Here is a 23,378-nt window from a genome sequence, read left to right on the forward strand (position 1 = left end):
CTGCCTGCAGGGGCCGTGGAGGGTGTAGAGGGAACACCTGGGAGGACCCACACAGCCAAGTCACGTGTAGCATTCCCGGGCACCACCGAAATACACGTCCCCTGCTGGAATCGCGTGTGAATCTTCCCGCGCACCCCGAAGTACACATACCCATGCCAATCGCGTGTGGAACTTCCCGCACACCCCGAAGTATACGTACCCAGGCCAATCGCGTGTGGAACTTCCTGCGCACCCAGGAACACACGCACACGCTATTTTTCACACAGCGGGTGTCCGTGTTTGTCGGTACCCCTTTGCACCTCATTAGGGGCCACTGTATGGACCATTCATCATGGCTGTATATGGGTGCTTTGTGTTAGCGCACATTTTGGTGCAGATTTTTTTCAGGCGCAGGGATGCTACCGCGTGCTTTCTTGTGGCGTACTTGTTTGGCCCTGTATTTTAGTATTTTATTTATTTCTATAGCGCACCAGGCCCAGGGGCAACCCTGTGCGCGTCTTTCACCGTGTGCTGGTTTGCCCAATTCGATTCCATGAATACGGGTTGTAGGCGAGCGTGTGGGCGTTCCGCGCACTTGCCTCCTGTACTTCCCCTGTGACGCCCATGTTTTCACACGTTGTTCCCCATTCCGAGTGTTACACCCCGTGTTCCGCCTACTTTTGTGATGTGCGCCGCGCTATGTGCGATTTCGCAGTGGCCGTGGCGCACTCTGTTGGATGACCTGTGCGCCGGCGCACTTTTTCAGCGCACATCCAATGTTTTTCTCGTGCACGGACTTCCATGAATCGATGTGTGCTGGTTTCCCTACGATTTTCGCACTTGCACTGTGATTTTCGCACTTTTACTGCGAATCGCACGTTTTGGCACCTCTGCGCGGGAATTTTCGGCGCACATTAATTCCATGAATCGACCCCTAAGTGAATATGATACATTTAACAGTTTAGATACAGCACATAGGCCTATTGGTAATTCTGCATTTTTTTTCCAAGTACACATTAAGGGGTAAAGACAAGGGAGAACAGGCAGAACGATCTTCAGGTAGGGCTGTATACAGATCGTGCAAGTGCGGGAGGGCAACGGAAGGGCAGGGCAGGGCACCAAGTGCGCCCAGTCAGTAGAGACTGGTGAAGAGGGTGAGAAAGAAACTCTCAAGGTCTTATTACAAGTGCAGTGGGGTGTATGGCCTTGCAGCAAGTGCAGAAGGACTGGCAGGTGTGCCTGGGACCTGTGAGACTCTGAGGTACACCAGGCGGCCAGTCAATAAGCTGTATGGAAGGAGGAAGAGAAAGAAGAGCAGAGTGCTAGGTTAGCAGGGAAGGGTGAGGGAGAAGGAAGAGGAGAAGAGGAAGGTCTTGACGAGTTTCTGGAACTGAGAATTTCAGGCTCAATACAGAGGGTGGCAGGGAGGCTGTTCCAGAGGGATGCACCTGCTGAGGAAAGGGATCTCCCTCCAACTCTCTGCTTGGAGAACCGTCTCACTCGCAGAAGGTTGGAGGTAGATAGAGTGGAGGGCTCAAGAGGGACAGTATTTAGGAAGGTAACCTTGAAGGTAAGTAGGTCCCAGGCCCCAGAAAGCCTCGTGGACAATGCAGAGGGTATTGAATTTGATCCTTGCAGCCACAGGGAGCCAGTGAAGGGATTTCAGTGCCGGAGAGATGCGGTCCTTGGGCTTGAGGCCAAAGATAAGTCTCACGGTTCTGTTCTGGATGGGTTGCAGAGGGCGCAGGGTGGAAGCAGGGAGGTTGAGGAAGAGGCTGTTGCAGTAGTCCAGCCTGGAGAGAACTAGGGCTCTTGAGACAGGGAACCGCTGAGGGCAAGTAAGAAAAGGTAGAGTATTTCTAAGGAGAGGAGGAGAGAGTCGAGTCGAGGATGACCCCAAGGTTTTTAGCCTCACAGGTGGGGGAAGGCGCAGGGCCAAGGGAGGCCGGCCAGAGTGAGAAGGGGAAAGCAGGAGCAGGTGTCCCAATGCAAACAATCTCAGTTTTACTGGCATTGAGACAAAGGTCCTTTGCAGCACACCATGACTGAATAGCGGACAGTCAGGTATGAGTGAGGAGGAGGCGGCTGAGGGTAGCCTGCACGATAGTTTTGTGTCATCCGCATAACACTGGGAATTAGAGTTGAAAGTGGCAATCACACATGCCAGGGCAGCCATGAAGATGTTGAAGAACCAGGGCGATAGGTTAGAACCCTGGGGAACGTTGCAGGTTGAGAGGGTTATAGTCGAGAGAAAGGAACCAAGTTTGACCTTGGATGGGCAGTCGGAGAGAAAAGAGGTTAACCAAGCCAGAGCCTGACCTGTGATTCCCAAGGTGTCACGAAGCCGTGGGATCAGGATGTTGTGGTTAACCGTGTCAAAGGCGGAGGAGAGATAAAGGAGAATGAGGACAGAGGGAGTGTTAGTGTCGAGAATTGAGAGCAGGTCTTCACGGGTGTTCAGAAGAGCAGTTTCCGTGTCTCTAGATGCTTCAAAGCCAGACTGATCGTTGTGGAAACAACTGATTGATTTCGTGTGGACGTTTAGCTCAGAGATAGCCAGCTTGTCTATGAGTTTGCCCAGGAAAGGAGTGATAGAGATCGGGCGGTAGTTAGACGGAAAGGAAGGGTCAGCAGAGGATTTCTTGAGAAGAGGGTGCACAAGGGAGTGCATGAGAGCAGTTGGGAAAACTCCATTGGAAAAGGAGAGGTTGGATAGGTCAGCCAAGGTTTGGTGCGAGGGAGTCAATGTTGTCCTTGATGGTTTTGGAGGGGCAGGGTTCAACTTGCTTGGATGAGGACTTCATAGACCGGACTTGTCTGGTGACCTCATCAGGTGTGACGGGAGAGAGAGAGGAGAGTGGTAGTGGGGGTGGGGCCAAGGGAGGCACAGGTGTTGGTGTGTTCTGAGGTGTGGGGGGAGGGAGGAGAGGATGTCTTGGGTTTTTGTGGTGAAGTGTGCTGCCAGGGCTGAGCAGAGGAGGGTGGGAGTGACAGAGGAGGAGGCTGCTGCTGGGTTGGGCAGTTCCTTGCAGACTTTGAAAAGTTTGGCAGTGTTATTTGATGCCGCGGAGATGCAGGCTTGAATAAAGACCCTTTTCTTGGAGTGGATGCAGAGTCGATATTGCCTTTGAAGGAGGCTGCAGGCCAGTTTGTCAGATGGTCCACCAGACGAATTCCATTTCCGCTGAGCTGCCCTGCACTTGCGTTTAAGGGCAGCCAGGTCGGAGTCGTACCAAGAGTTGCCCTTTTTGGAAGGCTTCAGTCGGACCCTCATGACAGGGGCAAGAATATCAAGAGTGTTGTAGATGGAGAGTTTAAGGGCAGTGAGGGCTGTGTAAGGGTAGGTGTCAGCCACAGGAAAGGGAGGGGGAGAGTAGGTGGAGGCAAAGGCAGCCACTGTCCCTTTTTTCATGGGTCTGGTGATCTTAAAGCAGAGTGGCTGTGCCAGGTGAGTTGCTGTCAGAGGAGAGCTTCAGGTGAGTTGATAGAAGAGAGCGGTCAGTCCAAGAGAGAGAGGTAGTGAGAGGGATAGAGAGTGGGATGCCAGTGGAGATGAGAGCATCGAACATGTGGCCTGCGGTATGAGTGGAGCCAGAGGGTAGAATAGAGAGGGAGAGAGAGTCACATAGGTTGCAGAAAGGTCCAGACAAGTCAGGAGATTCAAGGTGGATGTTGAGGTCACCCAACAGGAGGCGTTGATAGGAGGAGGACAGTAGAGAAGACGCTAGGTCAGCCCAATCCGAGAGGAAGAGAGTGAGCTGTCCAGGAGGCTGATAGAAGGTGGCCATGAGAAGAGAACATTTAGGAGAGAGTGCGAGAGAGACTGAGAGCCTGCAGAATAGGCACTTGAAGGAGGAGTAGGTCTCAACAGTGATAATAGACACAGATATCCATTCAGGGAAGATAAGTGCTACTCCATCAACCTCCATGTGCTGCAAATCGACCAACCGGCTTGAATCACAACTCATCGCAAGGAGTAGACCTACCTCTTCTCACACAGCCGCCCTCTGGAACTCGATTCATGTATTGGCTCATAATGCCCCCATAGTTCTTCAATTTTGAAAATCTTTCAAAGCATGGCTTTTTCAACCACTCCTGACCAAGGACTACTCCCAATGTATGCACATACGAATTCACAGACCGCAACTCTCAGTACTGAGCTACTGTTAAAAGATGCCAGGTCAAACGCTGGCTATCGACACCCTGTACAGCACTACGCTGATCTCAAACTAGGTCAGCGCTTTAGAGAATATAATAAAACTACAGGTGGTTGCACAGGCTTGGGCACAACTGACAATAAAATAAAATAGGTAACCTAATTAGTCCACAGGGAGCATGGGCCATTTTGCAATAAATGTACTGGGGTTAGATATTTCAAGCCTTCACTTAAATTACTTCAATTCAGACCACATTACTTTTACTTTCTCTTAACTCAGACCACAGACTTATTACTCTCTGTCTTTTTGAGAATGATTGGCTATCTGTAATTTGTAATGCAACTAGCGTCTTGATGCTCCTGGGTTTAGAGTGCTTTATAAATGTAAAAATAAAATAAACACAAATGGTAACACAATCCTCCTTGCGACTCCATTTGCAAGACTGTGCATTGGAAACTGCTGTGGGCCAGACATCTGCTGGCCTCGCTGCTGGTTGTTCTCATTGCCTTGCCTAATTCTAGTTCTCCCTGATTCTAGAACTTGGTTTGCAGCAATACCGATTACCTGCCTCTAATACTGAATGTCCAATATGCCCGCACTTAAACAAAGGACACTGTCGTCCCTACCTTAACTGTAGCTCCTGGTGATTCTATACCAATTTGGCAACAGGGAGTACAGGTTCTGAAGAAAGGCTTAGGTTTGGGATCCTACAGGTTATTTTGAATCGGCCTTTCCTTCTTCACCAATTAACATTCTTAGGTGGCTCAAGCACATGGCTCCAGAATTCCACACATTATCCCAGTGTTTATGTTGGTCTAAGAATGCATGTAGTTGACCATCTGCCTGGGCACTAGTGTACCTGTTCAGACCAGAGATTCCTGACACCTTTACTCAAGGAATTGCATAGAATGGTCATTCCTATACACTGTAGGTTAACTCCCTTGACCACAAATGGCTATTGGGATTGAATCTATGAAACATTATGTGAATGGTTTATGATGTATATGACAAACAAATCAAAGCAATTAAATAAAAAACAGGCCTGTAGGTATATGCTGATGCTCCAACTTCGTTTAATGTACTTTTCCTTTATATTTGATTGCAAAGTGGCCTGCTGAATTGTAAAGACTCATGTGCACCCCTTCAATTGCTTGGGGAAGGCCTGCTACCATGGTGGGGCGTCACATAAAGGCGAATGCTAGAGAGGCACATTCAGAGATAACACCTTTACCTAAACTATCAATGGCATCTGAAATAATACATCCATACATCTTTAATGTGCTGCAAAATTAATGTTAAAAGCAAGACGAGTGATTCCTCTGCCCCATTGAAAGCCGCTGGAAGAAGTACAATGCACTTACTTGGGCTAATGCATTCAGGATATTCAAATCCCTGCGCTGTACATTTTACAGACAGAGACCTTGGTGTTTGCGTTCTGGCTCCAGAGCTACATATAAATTCGATCGTTTCACCCTCCACGAAAGATATTTTTTTTCCATGCTTTCTGTTCAACTGCACGTTGTTTTCTTCCATTTTCTCTGGTGCTACTTGACAAGGACCTGTAACATATTGTTAAAAGTTTTCATTCACCAGAAAACAGAAGTGGCTATTGTGGCTCTGAGCAAATACTCTAGAATTAGAATATGCTTCCTACCCATTGTGAAATCAACACAATTATACTTTTTAAAGCAAGTTGTAATTCTGAGACCATATTGCATTCCGCTGGCATGAGTAGTGGCATAGGCATTGTTAAAAGAGGTTCTCAGTGGCAATATGTAAGATGCCAATGGTGCAAACGTGTGGTTTTAAGAAACCATATGAATTGAATTAGTAACATGTAAATACTACTGACAATAACCAAATTGGCAAGTGAATCAAAATGTATTAATTGAATGCATTGTATTTGAATTCACCAATGTTCAAAAATGGTTTTGCAGCTATGAATTTCAAAATGATCAGTCTCAGTCTTGTTTTAGGTCTGTCGGGGAGAATGTTAGCTTTCTGCTGAATATGTGTTTGTATAGGGGTAATTGTGTCAATTAGCTGCCATGTGATGCAGAAAGTAAACGCTCTGCTACAGTGTTGGGCATTTTGTAGAAGCTGGCACACGTGTACAATTGTCAAATGCTGCTTTTAAGAGCTACATGTATTTCCATGATGATTGGTACAAAGAGTTATTTTTTCCACTTTTGTGCAAATTGATGGATGAAGAATATAATGCTGCTCACAATCAATAACAGTCAGCTTCCCTGTCATGCTGAGAGTTCTTTCCACTGGTCCTTTGCATCTTAGCTAAAGCAGTTTTGTTTTCGCCAGCATCATTTTCAAATAGCAAGACATTGCAGACAACATTATTGTTATTTATGTGTGTGTTTGAGTGTGTGTGTGCACATGCATTGGCGTGTCAGTTCCATGATAATCTTTTTGTCCAGTGTACTATTTACCTGTGTGCGACAACTGTGAGCTATGAGATATAATACATTTGCTTTCATTGACTGCTGGCAAGTATAATCAATGGAAAGGCAGAAGCAATCAAACAGTCACAGTACTCCCAATAAAAGTCATTAAAACACTGATAAGAATTTTAAAATGGTTAGCAATATCCTTCAGAAACAGAAACCTTTAGAAATATGCCAATTGTAGCAGTCAATCTTCACTGTGACACCTTTCCTCTACACAACAAAATGTTTATTTATTGAATAAGTCGTTTGTTACTGTGATTTATTTCAAACCAGACATTTGTCTATGATGTTTCATATAACAATAAATACTGATTGAGCTGTTGCAGTTATATGTTTCCAGTTAGGGGTGACTTGAGCATTCTGAATTAGGCATCGAACCTTAGACAGCAAGTAAGCAGCAAGTGTGTGTGTGTACATAATCATAGATTTCTTATATCCAAGCTGCAATGCCTTTTAAAACACATTACAAAACTTCAAAAGTATTGTATTTTTATGTTGCAATTATGATATTGTTTTACGCATAGTTCGCAATGCACATGGTTATTGCCAAGTACACATGCAAATCGAAGTGCTGTCATGCATCCACAATTCAAGAAATCTCAAAGGTTATAGTTAATCTGTAACTGTACTAGATGAAATAGATTGGAGTTCAATACCCCACATGCCTCATCTTTGTACTGCAAAATTACTTTAAAATGTTTTGTCTGCTAAAATATAGTACTAGGTGGAGGTGCAGGAGTGGATATACTTGGCATTGACTTCAGAAAGTAGCACACTGCGATAATGGGCAAACAATATATTCTGAGCTCGTGTGCTTCATGGGAAGGAAAAGAAAATTGTAAGAACGAGTAGGAGGGATTAGTTACATCGTGCAGGCTTTTATGATCGTGGGCAAACAGCATTATCTGAACCTTACTTACTTATGTGTCTGATGTGTGAAATAGGAAAGCAATTTTATTTATATATGTATTTATGTATGTATGAATTCTATTTATAAAATTGGTAATTGTTATTCGTTAAAATAAATATTATGATCTATATACATAAAAGTTTTCTCAAACCTTCTAGGATCAGGTGACCATGAAGCTATAAAAATACCCAGCCTGGAAGGCAGGTTTGGTTAGTTAGGTGGCTTTCGTATGGGCTCTATGCTGTGTTCCTTGACGTTCAAGTCAATGAATAAATCACCTCTGATTGCCATCATTCCAAATTAAGTAATGTTGTGGTAACATTTTGCAGTATATTTACATGGGAACTAAGAAGGGTCAGAAACTATTTTCAAACTGTATGCTAAAGCATGTACAGGACCACCAGCATAGTACATTGTGCACGGCTGGTGGGATTTCCAAATTTAATTATATGGGAACTATGGGCCTCGATTGTAGGCCTGACCCACTGCCCATGATCTTTTAGCCTATTTTTTGCAAATGTGACAATGGACATGCCCAAGGCCATGGCCAATCGTCCACTCTCTTTTTGGCTAATTTTTGCAATGTGGACAGTGGGCACAGCAAAGTCCATAGTGGGTGGGATCTGGAATATTGGTACGCAGGGGAAATGGCCCACGGCTGCGTAGGAAGGATATGGGCATCAGCTGTAGTACTGGCCTATTGGCATGGACATGTACATATGGGTGGTCATGGCTGTAGACCACAGGTAGCAGTCTTATTGCCTTATGGTGGTGACATGGACAGTGGGCATGGCTTAAGGGTCTGGCTTGGCAAATCCAAAGGCCATGGTCTGTGGGAACTGATTATTTAGTAGGCAGGGGGAAGTGGGTCATGCCCGCAGGCTGGCCAGTGGTCCTGGGTCCTTTGTATAAATTGGTGTTGAAATTGAAAGGGCCACAGACCATAGCCTCTGGCCCTAGAGAAGATATAGCATAACCAAACCCTTGAAATTCAGAGAAAACACTTTAGTTAATACAAAGTTACGATTATACAATATATTGCAACAAAACACATGAAATCCAGCAGGTATTGGAACTGAAAGAAATCTTAAATTGGAGACTCCCCAGGTACACATCCAATGAGCACATACATGATATCACAGTAGTGATTAATAATGAGATAATAGGGAACATATATTGGGGTACTCTGTGTTTAGATATTTGTCGTTTCCCACACCTGCTGAATTTCATGGTTTCCGTTAGGATAAATCGGATCATCTTAACTCTCTATTAACATAGGTTTTTTTCACTACAATGTTATAAAAAGTGATTTATTATTTGCAGAAAAGGAGAAACATTTGGTGTCTCTCCCAGGAGGACGGCACACACGGAAGACACAAGTTGCCAAGCACAAAGTCAGTTCCTTAAAGTATCCAGTTTTATTTAGACATGTAGTCAAAAGAGAGAAGAAAACACGGTACAAAACGTTTTCGTAGTGCTCCCGCTACTTGTTCACATACATAAACTTGATTGCACAGTGACTTTAAATACACATCCTCAGTCTCTATGGTTCTCTTCTCCTGTTTTCCCTTTACCCTTTCTACTATTCGGATCAGAAACAGTGTTTTATGAGCAGCAAAATGTGGTGGCCATTTTGTAACAAATTACATTAGTATAGAAAGGTCTGTACACAATACTTTCTACAGTATACACTCATTGTAAAAAATAATTACAAAACAAACGCAAAAGAAATACATCTGCTGTATTTCTTGTTCTGACTAGCTGTTAGCTATTTCTGCACTCCGGATTTATTTTATATAAGAGAAATGAGCCAGTGCAGCACCGAGTGCTGGAGCAATCTACTAACAAAAGCTTATGATGCTACCAAAAGTAATTTACTGAGATACCATGCCCAGTGCATGTAAAATCTCTGCTTCTCGATCATGATCGAAAACTCTTTTTCACCTAGAATTGGTAAAAGCACATCAATATTATTACAGTTTTGATGTCATATAGTTTGAATCACAATAAAGTGCATGAGTTTGAGCACAACAATTTTCTAAAGTGCCAAATGCTATCAACTAAAGTGCAAAGTGCATATAATTCATTGCTACCAATATGTATTAAATGTTCATGCCGATATTGAAAAGCAGCCATTGTTGTTTTGAGGTATCTAATACTTCACAATAAAGTGCATAGTGGAGAATAGCTATGATTGATCCGAAGCATGGTTAATATCCTCATTCAGGCTTCTTCAATCTCCTTGTATGACTACGGCATACCTATTCCTTCAAGTGATACTTGTCGACTAACAGTAATTTGAACAATTAACGTGCATAATACATTCTGTTATAACAACAGCTTTTCCACATTCCTGGACAAAAGGTTACATTGCAATGGAGCATTTGAATTTCTGAAAACCACTCATTTTTAAACAATAAAGTGCTTTGACAATAAAGAGCATAGTGCATAAAGGTTTAGATGCATTCGACAAGAAGCTTTTTCATCTCTTCTCTCATACTATGAATTCAATACAGAAAAGATGCTTTGACCATAAAATGCATAGTGCATAAAGGTTTAGATGCATTTATGGATCTCTTCTCTCATACTATGAATTCAACATAGAAAAGATGGGAAACGGTATATGCTTTTGTTAGAAAAGATAACAGGAGGGAGAGACTGAGAATGATTAAAATTTTAAAATAACAAAATCTACATGGGAGTGTTCTGTCTAGTGCATATCTGATGAGACAATAATACATGAGAATGACACCATCTAATGAGGATTGCTGATCTAGATGTATCCCAAAGTATAAACAATTCTCGTTAAAATGAACAGGCTAAAAGGGGAAAACTTGATCTTCACTATTCTAAGTCCCAAGAAATGTATAAAGCTCTTCATCAAGATTATGTCCCTTAGGTTTTTTGGTTTCAAGATATAAGATAAACTTAGTCTCCATCTGGCGCAGTTGAAGTTCACGACTGCTCCCTCGAGGATTTTCTTTGATATGATGTAATCCAAAAAATCTTACCATTGGGTAGGATGGATAAAAGTTTTTTATAGCCCTCATGTGTTGTAAAATTCTGAGTTTCAGTTTACCAATAGTACTTCCTATGTACGAAAGCTTACACAAACACGAGGGCATATACGACAAATTCCATATTGCACGTAATTTTTTCGTTTTTAATTCCACCGTATGGCCTAATGAGGGATGTGGATAATTAGTCCTGTTGAGGGCATGTTTACACGCTTTGCACTTCGCGCATTTGAAAAAAACGGTGGTGTTCACATTTAGCCATGGAAGAATGTTTAAGATGTTGGTTGTCGGGGGCATGAAACTGCTTACCAGTGAATCTTTGATGGATGCTGATTTTCTAAATGTTATATTGACACATTCCTCTAGGAATGGTGACAAGGCTTCATCTGATTGTAGCACATGCCAGTGTCAGTGCAAGATCTTACGTATAATATTAGAGTGGGTACCATATATGAGGATTAATCTGGTTTTGTTGTTCTTTTCCAGTTCCTTTGGTATTCTGTTGGTTAATAACAGAGAGGTCTGGCTCAAATTACGGGATTTCAGATAGGATCTCTATAGAATAGCTTTCAGATATCACTGTTTGACGAAATTCATTGCAGTGGATTTGTATTCTTTATCGAAGCATTCCAATTTAGTGCGATTCCATTGAATCCTCACAAATTCGCCATATAGTATGCTCCACTTAAGCAGCGTCGGTTCATTGCTGCTAGCAAAAAGCGGCATGTTGGAGCTAGTCGGTTTCCGATGATGTTCAGTAATGATTTCTCATTGGTCTGATTTGACCAAAACATCCAGGAAAATGACTGACTCTCTTCGGTGCGTCTCTGTAAATTTTCGGTTGAGGCTGTTCACATTTAAAATGTGCCCAAAATTAAGCTCACTCTATATATATATATATATATATATATATATATATTGGCCATATATTTATATGTTATGGTTACGTTGCTAAACCCATAGGAAGAGCACGTTTTGGCCGGCTTATAACTTGGCTCTCCCTGGACAAATCCACACCAAACTTTGCAAAAAAGTATATGGCCCACTCTGAACCTTTTTGCAAAGTTTGGTGAGGTTTGGTCGAGGAGGGGCAAAGTTATAGGGGGGTCCCAAAATTAATTTTATTACCATAGACTGAATGGGGAAAAAAACTTTGCTCACGCCTACAGCCCAAACCACTAGACGGATTTTCACCAAATTTGCGGCAGGAGCAGGGGCTTGGTCCAAAAGCGTGCATTTTGTAAATTTGGCGAAAATCCACCCAGTAGTTCTTTTTAAAATTACCAAAAAGTAGGTTACAAAAAATTAGTGATATCTATGTCCGGTCCGCGGACACACTTCCCTGTTTGCTCCATGGACAGGACACCGATTGGTGTATCGGCTTGCGTCATGTCCGCGGATATGTGACGTGTTCGCTGATTGGATGGTGAAGAGCGTGAAGTGTGTCAGATTATTGGAAACGCCCGCCATCTTGGATTCGCGGACAGCGGCCGGTGTCCACGGACATCGCGGTAAAAACATATTAAAAAAACACAACATTGCACTTGTCAAACTTATCAAATAATCTCTGGGGAGGTGAGGGGTGATGAGGATGGGATGGATATGGGTGCAAGAAGCAAAAAAACAGGTGGTTTTTGCCACAAAAGTCTGCAAACAATTCAGATGTTCGCAAACAGTCCTGACAAGTTTGCGCATACCTCAGCACTACAGGGTTGGTGAAATGCAGTTCTTGGATGGCTTATAACTTTTGAACCACTTAATGAACCATGATTCTGAGTGAATATGCAAAGCTTGGTGGGATTCTGTCATGAGGGGGCAAAATTAGAGGGGAGGTCCCAAAATAATGTAAAGGCTTATAAATGAGGTGCCATTTGACGAATATACACTTAATTTGGGAAACCAATAATACATTTAGATATGAATGTTTTTGCAAAGTTTGGTGGGATTCTGCCAAGAGGTAGCAAAATTAGAGGGGGGCAAAATATTGTAAAGGCTTATAAATGTGGTGCCATTTGACAAATCTACACAAAGGATTGCAAAAAGATTATAGATCTAGATATAGATGTTTTTGTAAAGTCTGAATGGATTTAGTACAGTGGGGGCTAGGTTATATGACGATTGTATGTGCATGCATTTGACATTTAAAAAAAAATAAAACATGGGTGGATTTCCAGCAAACTTGCATAAGGAGCATTGGCAAGGACCTAAAGGCATGGTTTTGCAAATGTGCGTGTGTTTTATTATTTGACAAGAAAAGTAGAGGTATACCTTTAGTGACTGAAGGGTAGCCTGTGGCCATGGGCAGTGGCCAGATTATCCGGGTCATTGAATAAGGTCATGATCTGGAAAATCTGACTACTGGCCATGACCACAAGGGACAAAACATAGGATTAAAGTGGCCATGTCCACCTGGGACTGGCTCTGTGGTAAAGTTATTCGAAATTAGGATAGATGTGAAAGGGAAGAAAATATGCTTGTGGTAATATGGTCATAGGGTTCTCTTTTTGCCTTCTGCAGGCTGCCATGGAAAGCGAAGAGGGGCCCTGTATGGAACCCTCGCCTTCCCTTTCCATGGTGGCCATCTTGGAAAAGGATTTTCCTTCCTAGACCGGGACGCCATAGGCGTCCCGGTGTAGGAATAGGAATCCTCTTTTTTAGCACCCTGGGTTCCCGCTTTGGGAACCTAGGGTGCTAATGGCCTTGATCCCCCATTTCAGGGGCAGGAATGGGGGGATAATGGTCCAGACACCTCGTTATCCACCCACGCTTCACTTGGGCTGCTGGGCCAATATCCACCGTTCCAGTCCCTGGAACGGAGGATGAACGCAAAATGAACACAAAATGCAAATGGATGGACATGTTGGAAAATCTTATTGAGTCTATGTACTTCACTGAGAAATATAAAGTAGATGGAGTCTATACATGTTTTTTTAGCTCTATTTTTTAACTGTGAAAGGTGGATCCTAAAGGAATATGTCTTTTTTGTTATTTGTGGATGTATTTTTTTTGGCAGGAGAGCTGAGAACGAAAGTTGGGGAGGGAAATGAGGGAAGAGGAACCAAACACTAATATGGAGGGGTAGGTGGACAAGGGAAAATGTTGGGCGTGTGTTATTTCTATGGTAGGGGGCAGTGTTTCTCATGCTCCTTGATTACAGCAGTAGTGGTGGCTCTTGGGGAGGAGGGATGGCATTAGCTGATGCCATTTTAAGATAAATAGCAGTTTTGCTACAAGTATGTACTGTGTACTAGATTGTTAATGGATAATGAGTAGGAATAGGTGTTGGAGCTGTGCAAGGGAAATTTTGAAGTTGAAAGTTGATAACTCAATAGAAAATGCAGTTCTGAACTGTCCGCAAAGCAGAGATCTGATTGTGAAGTGCGGACGGGTTCTCGGACACGTCATCATGCCACGGGCCAGCGTATGGTCATGTGGCACTGTCCGGAAGGTCCGCTATGAAGTCAGATGTTCGTAGACGTCTGGGAAATGGCAGAGCATTAAGTTGACACTTTGTAAATTGGACACAAACATTGCTATATTGGGTAAGTATGATATTAGTAAGTTGTAGGAAAATAGCATGAACTGGTAAAAACCTATGAAATTCACTGAAAAAACTTTGTCAAAGGGACGTTATGGTTAAGTTGCACCAATAAAAACCTATGACATTCAATTAAAAAACTTTAAAGGGACTTTATGGTTATGTTGGACTAATAACCTATAAAATTCAAAGAAAAAACTTTGTTAAAGGGACGTTATGGTTTCAAGTAAAATCGAAAAAAAACCAGAACTTCACCAGTTATGGTAAGTTAAACAACCATAACTCGCGCCACCACCGTGACCTTTAAAAATAGGATTACCTGCATCCTAAATTTGTGGTTTACCTTTTAGAAAGCACATGTGGTTTAAGATACATAGGTTCCACTATTGGTCTGCTGAAATTTAGAGTACTTCAGCTTTATAGAGCCATCAAAAATACTGATTTAAACTATCCGATGGCAGTTCACTTCCTTGAACACCATAGTAAGGATGTAGGCTGCATGAGCTCAATTGGGCTAGCGCACATCCCCAAGCAACTACGAGGTGGTAATAGACAGCTGAAATTAAGGCAATTGCAGGTGAAACATATTATTCGTTTCAAAACCCTCAAACCAGCAGGCCTCAATCGGGATGAAGAACTGTATATTTCGTAATTGATAATTATTTAGACCTCAACATTATATAATCTCTCATACACAACACAATTGAAAACTATTATTTAGAATCTTAAGACATCCAACGGCGACTGATTTTAATAAATAAAATAAAATAATAAAATATCATTTCATTTCAATAACTGCGATTGTGGGTGTCTTTTATGAATTTTGACATTTTGTGAACTTTTGATGAATTATCTGATGATCCATTGAAATAATGCATTTTGTTTCTCTAGATGAATTTGATGAAGGATTTTATGAATTAATTGTTTAACACTGAATGATGAATTACTCTTATGAATTTTTAATAAGATTCTGTACGAGTGTTATGTTTTTATTGCATGTTAGACACCATTGCTACACACGTTGTCTATCTTTCTAAACGATTTTATATACCTGTACTTTTTGTATTGATTTTAGAGAACAGTTTTAAGTGATGATATTTGTACGATATGAATTTGAGTGACTTGCACCGTTACACATTGTTTGTGTGACTTAACAGTGTACTGTTGCCGTAGTTTGCGTTAATCATATACTGTCAGCACTAGATATATAACAGTATGAACAAAACAATTCTGTTCTGACCCCTATGAGTGAATCTTAACATGAGGTGACACAGAGTACTGCTATTTGAGCATATATTATGTGTAGTAGGCCATCGTTAGGCTAGTGCAGCATATGTTTAAATCCTTAGAGTTAAGACATTCTATGTATTCAAATATTTGTATTTGAATTATTAATCCCTCTTTCATATCTATATTCTTTCTCTTCCATGTTATAATAGTATATTGCACTTGAGGCACTTAGGAGGTTTAAGAGAGTTGTTATTGGTAGATGTGTAATATCTGCCCCACTATTTTGCACTTGCACTCTAAATTGTCTTGAGTAGCCCTTGCCATGCTGCCATGCATTTTGTTCCTCAAATTAGCCATAACAGCATTTGTGGTATGGAGTGACGGCACAGCGATAGTCTTATCGTCAACTCTTTACATGCTTTACATTTTTGCCAATCAGAGCACTTACCCGTTATTTGCTGAAAGGTCATTTATTGATGCAGGACATTAACTTTGTGTTCATTACAGCGTGTTTAGGACTTCCTATCCCGATTTTCAACATTTGTTGATTAATGGATTCTGCTTTAATATGCCTTTATCTTTAAAATGTGATCATGCATTTACAATGAGCGTTTGGGTATTTAACCTTAGCGACAAGACACTAGTCCAAGAGAGTTGTTTTCTATACCACCGTGGGTCTTTTTTCACTAGCATTTTTTACTAACTTGCAGTGAACAGGAAGTCAATTTGTCCGTAGATTTATTTACAAGCAATACAATATTTACACTGTCTGAAAGCCTGAAAAATCCCAAGTCACGGGTGGAACGCATGGTGATTTTTCATGCTACCTATGGGTAGCACTATGCATTAGCCATGGCATTTAATTGCAGTTCTCCTATTGTGGACTGTTATATGTTTAAATAAACTTACAGCCGAGCGCTGTGTTTTTTGCTATCATACCTCACGTGTGCACAGGTCATTTTCTGGTGCATTTGTGGTACTGAACACTAACACAAACAGTATCATCAAGGCATCTTTTTGTCTTCATATATGATGTATTATGCTTTGAATCATACATAGTGTCACATCGCGTGCATGTGTTGCATACCAAACATTTGCACGAGTATACTTGTAGTATGGCCTGCAACAGTATGGATTTGTTATAATGATTCACTATGCACTTTATTCTCCAAAAATAGAAGATTTTGCTAATGAATTATTATTTCCAGCATGAGCAAATGTAGCAATTCCTGTTATGGGCATGCATTATACTTTGAAGTACATACAGCGTTACATTACATGTCTGTATTTTAAATCAAACATAAGTGTCTGTATACTTGAAGCTTAGCTCACAATAATATTGTATTGTAGTAATGATGCACTATGCACTTTATTCTTCAATATAATAGTTAAATCTGTAAACTCGAACATCGTAGATAATTGGCTATTACATGTTTGCTGGTTGTGCATAAGGATGAGGACTAACTGTATACACTGAGGCTGTGCCTACTTAACATGGCTGCAAGCTGTGCAAAGTTCTCACTTAGTCACCTTTACTGTGTTTATGACCTAGGTGTTTTTTTTTTAAAAATTGACTGCTTACTGGGGAGGGGTCACTGTGAGCAAGCCACATGTGTGTGGTGAAACGAGTCAGGCTGTCTGCTGGCGTTTTACTTCCCTGGGAAAACTTAGAAATGTTTGAACTGCAGAACGAACTAATAAAGGTTGTGGAATCTATTCAACCGTTGCAGTTTCCGATTGGTTTTTGTCCGTGAGGATATTTCATTTTGGAAGCCCCGTTGGAAGTGCTGCTCGCCAGAATGGCATTTCATTGCCTTTTACCTTTTGAATATATGGCTAACAAAGTACTTTGAGTGCAAGCTTTCATAATCTTATAATCTTGAGATCACTTCACCAGGCATAGAAAGAATTAAGCTCTTGGAATAGCAGGACAGCCTAAGCATTAATCTCTGGAATGCCTTATCTTTTTGTGACTGCGTTTCTGATTTTGTGGTTCCATTACAAAGAGCCATACACTTCAGAAGGTACCCCCATGCAATCCACACTGAAAGATTTAAATGGGGCACTGTAAACTATAAGTAAACCTGCAACAGTTCTACACTGTTTTTCCAGAGCAATTTACTCTTTCATAATTTACTTCAACAGCTTTACTTAATTTTTTTCATTTTCTTTAAATGGGAGTCCCCCAACTACCCTGCTACCCTGCCACTACTGCTCCTCCCCACCAACCCTCCTGCCTCTCTTATACAACCAAACCCTAAAACAATTACAAGTTACTCACCGTAGTGACTAACTTAGTCCCCTTTCCTCCATACTGTATTGGCATCCCCTCCAAGGGACGGGAGACAGAACCCTTTTCACAAGAAAAAAACCTTCTTCCCCTTTAAATTTCGCGGCGCGCCGGGGTGCGGCCCTGGAACCCAGCGCTGCCCTGACTCCGCCCTCCGGCGCCACACCTCAGTCCCCATAGACGCGTCGACAATAGATTAACATAACCTAATGACAACAGTTTTATTAGGGGGGGAGGATGGTGGGATGTATGGAGGAAAGGGGACTAAGGACTAAGAGTATGTTAGCAACTTATAATTACATCCCGTCCCCTTTTCTCCATACTTCATGGGTGATTACAACTGAGTGTAGCTGCAGGGTGGAGTGGAGACCCTCCTTAAGCAAACAGGTTCCTAAGAACCGCCACTCCGAAAGACTGCGTCTGATCTAGAGCCAGCATCCAAACAGTAGTACTTGCAGAAAGCCGAAGGGGTGGCTCATGTGGGTGCCCTGCTTATGACCTGTCAGGGGACATGCTGCTGGAAAGCGATGGCCGTAGCCTTGACTCGGACCACGTGGGCATGCATGTTGGCAGACAGTGGCTTATGCTGTCCCTCGTAAGCTTCTTTGAGGGCCAAGACTATCAAACGGGCTATGGAGGCCTTGGAGGCCTGATACCCCAGTCTTGATTCGCCAAAGGTGACAAAAAGTGCATCCGACTTGCGGAAGCTCTTGGTCATGTCTAAGTAGAATTTCAGGGCAAGCCTGACACAGTGGGGGGGATCTGGTACTTCCCTGCTTGTTGACATAGAACATGCTGGTCGAGTTGTATGTCTGAATGAGGACGACCTTAACTGGAAGGAAGGCTCTGAGCGCCCGCCAGATGGCCTTCAGTTCCAGCTAATTGATGTGGTACTCCTGCCGGGTCCAGGTGCCCCCCAACCCGAGAGAGAGGAGTCTGTGGTGATGGTGACCTGTGGGGTAGGTTGCCGGAAAGGCTTGCCCCTCTTCAGGTTGCAGTCCCTGGACCAACATTTGAGGTTCGGGTAAAGCGACTGAGGAACGCTGATCATCTCAGACTAAGAGCCTCTCTCCGGGTTCCAAGATGGTTCTTTTTCTGAATGGTGAAAATCCTGGAGTAAAAGCCCTGCTTCGCTGGGAGGCTGGGATTTCCTCCACTGGCTGGCTCTCAACGAGTGACCGAATCTCCGTCAATAGAGTTGCTGTCCCAACCTGTGGGAGTTGAGGGGAAGAGGGGAGGAGAGGCTGGGATAGGGAGGCAGTATCCCGTTGATACTACAGAGAGGATCCAGGGGGTCCGCAAAATTCTGTTGCCAGAAATGTGCATGGAGAGCAAGCCTGCCCCCCACTGGAGACACATGGACCCGGAGGGGCGTGTCATGCCTTCTTTCCCCCTGAGGCTGTTGCGCAGGAGGGGGACATGAAAAAGCCCTTACTCCCCCCCTTTTTGTTGTTGCACCGATGTTGGCTCTGTATGTACGCCCCTTGTCAGAGCGCTCCTGTGATTGGGTGTATGTTTTGGGTGTGGTCTTTATAAGGATGGATAAAGATTTGGACGTTTGTGAGCTGTTTTTCTTTTTGTCCAGTTCCTTGTCCGTGGTGGAGTGGAAGAGGTCACCCCCTTTCAACGGAAGGTCTAAGATGTATTCCTCGACATCGGGGTTGAATTTCGTAGCACAGAGCCAGGTCGTTCTTCTCATGTCTGTGGCAATGCAGATGGCACGGCCAGAGGTGTCAATGTGGGCCACGGTGGACTCCATGATGTCTTGTGCCACCATTTTGGTCTCTGCCAGTCCCCCCTTGAATCACGATTGGCTCTGCACCGGAAGCTCTTGGAGGAAATCCACAATTTCCTGCCAAAGCCTCTGGTTAATGGCTGCCAGCATGGCATCCGCGTTGGCTTGACGAACATGGAGGGACGCGTTGGAATACAGCTTCTTCCCGTACGCCTCCAAGATCTTCTCCTCCTTGCCTAACAGCACCGCAGAGGAAGAGGCCAAGGATGACTGAGGCTTGGAGTACAGTGATGCAGCAGCGATCACCTGGGAGTGTGGCTGAGGATGGGCCGATAGCAAGAGTGTATCCCCCTCCATCTGCCTGTCCTTGCCGTCCAGGTGTCGACTGACCGGCTGGACCGAGTGTGGCTTGAGCCAGCCCTTTTTGGCCAAGGCGACCACGTCCTTCTGCATCGGGATCCCTGTTCTTGCTGCGGGACATAGCGTGAGGACTTCGGTGAGGACCCCCTCTCCTGGTTGCTCGACCTCGGGTTGAGGAAGGCCCAAGTACTCTGCCAGCCCTGCAAGACGTTCATGGAAGGCCTTGGCTGACAACAGTGTGTCGGGGTCCTCTTTCTCATCTTTGTCCATCTGAGGATCCGGTTGGTCCGGCACCCATGGAGGAGTGTTGGGGGCTGCAGGCTGCGGTGTGGGACCGGAGGCTGCAGCGGAGGCTGGTACGGAACCGCCTGCACTATCGGTTGTGGGGCCGGAGTGGGCAGCAGAGGCTGCACCGGGGCCAGCGGTGCCTGTATTGGAGCCTGCGGTGTTGGAGCCATTGGCAGGAGCACATCTCTGATGGCGTCCCTGAGGATCCGAGGAGATTTCATGAGCCCGAGCAACCTTTCAAAAAACCTGTCCTCGCAGGCCGGAGGGGTGTTAGGCGATATTGACGGGGTAGCAGGAGGCTGCTGGAGCTGTTGCATGTCCTGCCGATATGGACGCAGTGGTAACCTTCCCTGCGCAAATGAAGGATAGGCTGTATGCCACGTACCTGGTTGACACCAGTCCCACACGTTCCTCCACCTGCTCCCTTTCTTGGTGCGGTATCGGGCGGGTGTCCCTCATGTCAGGCATGGTGCCATCTTGTCGGGCTGCCTTCCACGTGTTGCTTGGCTCGCTGGGCCCATCCTCCACCAGGACTCTTGAGTGTGGATCATGAGGCCTACACGTTTCCTCAGGCCTAGGCCTGGTAGGTGTTTCGCCCTCGGCGGATCTGCCCGTAGAACTGCGTATAGGTGCCCTCTCTGACAATCTGCCGGTACTAGGGCGTGACCCCTCGGGTAACGACCCGGTACAAAAACCCACCGTCACCGGGAGGATCAACTGACCCCACGGCCTATCGCCCGGTAGCTGATATAGCCTCATCACTCGTGATGGTAAGAGGACCTGAGCGGTCCTTTCCGTGCAGGTGAGTCCTTGGGAAGGAGTCTCCCTTGCGGGGTGCGCTGCAAAAGAGCAGCCCTACCTTGGGCTTGGATCGATGATAGATGAAGTCCTTTAGGTCCTCTGGAGGCGATCTCTGGAAGAGCTCCCTTCACCTGCCTAGCATTTTCTTCAGAGACCTCGAGGAGAGTGCATTGCATGCGGTACAAGCTTGCAAGCTATGGTCTGGGCCAAGGCAAGTTAGGCAGAAGGCGTGGGGGTCTTTAGTGGGGGTCTTTAGTTGGAAAGAGCCCGTTTCAGTATAGACAGCTGCTGAACCCTGTAGAAGTCGACATGCGCCGGGAAGGAGCATGACGCCTGAGGACCGAGTACCTGAATGATAAAAAGACAAAAAAAGACAAAGAGAAGAAGTATCAGTGTATGGAATTAGATGGCCGAAGCCAAACCCAGGAACGCTGGTGAATTCGGCCCGTTCCCGTCGAGGCGAAAAAGGGGACTGAGGTGTGGCACCAGAGGACGGAGTCAGGGCAGCGCATGCTCGCAGGGCCGCACCCCCGCGTGCCTCTAAATTTAAAAGGGGAAGAAGGTTTTTTCTGGTGAAAAGGGGACGGGGCGTAAAAGTACATATACAGATGAACTTATCATCAAAGTAATGCTGTTGAAGTAAATTACACAAGAATCATTTACTTTGGCAAACGTGCAGCACTCCCTAGCAACAGAAAGAAACAGTGCTATGCTGCTTTCAGATAGGCATGAAGGGATGGGGTTGTATCAGTCATGGCATGTGCAGAGCTACCGAATCCAGAATGTTTTAGGCAGAGCTGGTTGCCTTTCCACCTCGACTGAGCTTGATGCCCACCACGCCCATCTATGTTTAAGCTTGGTATAGGAAATACTGTCCATTGCATGATGGGCAATTGTATTTGTTAAGATTAAACAAGCTGTTGGTCACATTTCCAGTATTGCCTCTGAAAGGCTGATTAGATTGAAAAAGAGAGAGCTATTTCCAAGACTGATCCCTTGCAGAGATTGTTGGTGGCATAGCCATCTCCATGTTGGGCTTGTGGCCCTAAAAGGCCAATGGGACAAATAATCAGCCATCTGTTCAGACTCTGACTTGTGAAGGCTGGCGTGAAAAGGATAACACCAAATTGAGAGTGTGCTTCTCTGCATCTGGTCAATAAAAGACCGTTTGAAACAAGAGCACTCACCATCTCTGGGTAACTTTTGGGGCAGAACTTCCAAAGCATTGGGAGGACGTAAATTGGAGGGAGTCCAGAAAGAGAACATTGCCCGATCTCCATCACTCCTTTCCTGGGCAAACTCCCAGATAAGCTGTCTATCTCTTAGCTTACCCTCCACAGAGAATCTGTTGGTTGCCTCCATGACTATCAGTCTGGCTTTAGAGCATCCAGAGGCACGGAAACTGCTCTCCTTAACACCCCTGAAGACCTGCTCTCAAATCTTGATTCTAACTCTCCCTCTGTCCTCATTCTCCTTGACCTCTCCTCTGCATTTGATACAGTAAACCACAGCATCCTGATTGCCCATCTCCGTGATACTCTAAGAATCACAGATCAGGCCCTGGCCTGGCTTGCGTCCTTTCTCTCTAGCCGTCCTTCCCAGGTGGAATTTGAGTCCATTCTCTCTGCTATCACTCTCCCTACTTGTGGTGTCCCCCATGGATGTAATCTATCCCCTGGTTTTTCAATCTCTACATGGCCCCTTTGGCCCACATAATCTCTGCCTTCACCTCCAACTTTCAGTGTTATGCGGATGACACACAGCTCTCTTTCAGGCTACCCTCGGCCTCTTCCTCCTCCTCGCTCATTCCTAACTGTCTGAACGCAATTCAGTCCTGGTGTGCTGATAACGTTCTCTGCCTTAATGCAAGCAAGACAGAGATCGTCCTCACGGGGACTCTTGCTCCCACTTTCCTACTCTCACTTTGGCCAGCCTCCCTTGGTCCTTCGCCCCCAACCAACCAGTGAGGCAAACATCCTGGGGGTCATATTCGACTCCACTCTCTCCTTCTCTTCTCAAATCTCAGACATGTCCAAAATGTCTCACTACCTGCTGCACCTCCTTAGAGGTATTCTACCTTTTCTCACCTTCCCCCAAAGGCTTGCCGTCTCCAGAGCCCGGATACTCTCTAGGCTGGACTACTGCAACAGTCGTTTTCTCAATCTTCCTACTTCTACTCTATGACCTCTACAACTTATCCAGAACAGAACTGCAAGACTTATCCGTAGCCTCAAGCACAGGGACCGCATCCCTCCGGCCATGAAATCACACCACTGGCACCCCGTGGCTGCAAGGATCAAGTTTAAGTCCCTCTGCATAGTCCACATGCATAGTCCACTCTTTGTGTAGCTGAGCGTGGGAGAGCAGTCGCCGGTGGCCCAGAGGGAACTGCAGGCCTGGAAGCCCTGCCTCGGCATCCCTAGCGGGCATCCGTGAGTAGATTGTGTTTTTTGTTTAAAAAAAAAAAAGAAAAGTTTCATCTGCGCTCGTAGCGTGTTTTTGTGCCTGCTCTCCCCCTCCCCTCCCACTTCCTGGTTCTCCTCTCCCTCCCGCCTCCCTGCCCGCCCACACCCCCCCCGCCCCTTCCTCTCCTCCCTCTTCCTATAACTAC

General features: G+C 44.6%; 1 protein-coding gene across 3 annotated transcripts in view; it reads right to left on the reverse strand.

Annotated features, from left to right (window-relative positions):
* Positions 1-23,378, reverse strand: part of LOC138538019 (coagulation factor XIII B chain-like) — a 792,475-nt gene that overhangs the window by 63,400 nt on the left and 705,697 nt on the right. For all 3 annotated transcript variants that reach the window (XM_069641499.1, XM_069641498.1, XM_069641497.1), the window contains one exon: positions 5,498-5,695. In XM_069641499.1, the coding sequence (XP_069497600.1) occupies positions 5,498-5,695 (198 nt within the window). The remainder of the gene's footprint in view (positions 1-5,497; positions 5,696-23,378) is intronic.

This window comes from Ambystoma mexicanum, chromosome 1q, assembly GCF_040938575.1.
Source record: "Ambystoma mexicanum isolate Mex_15411 chromosome 1q, UKY_AmexF1_1, whole genome shotgun sequence".
NCBI classification, from domain to species: domain Eukaryota; kingdom Metazoa; phylum Chordata; class Amphibia; order Caudata; family Ambystomatidae; genus Ambystoma; species Ambystoma mexicanum.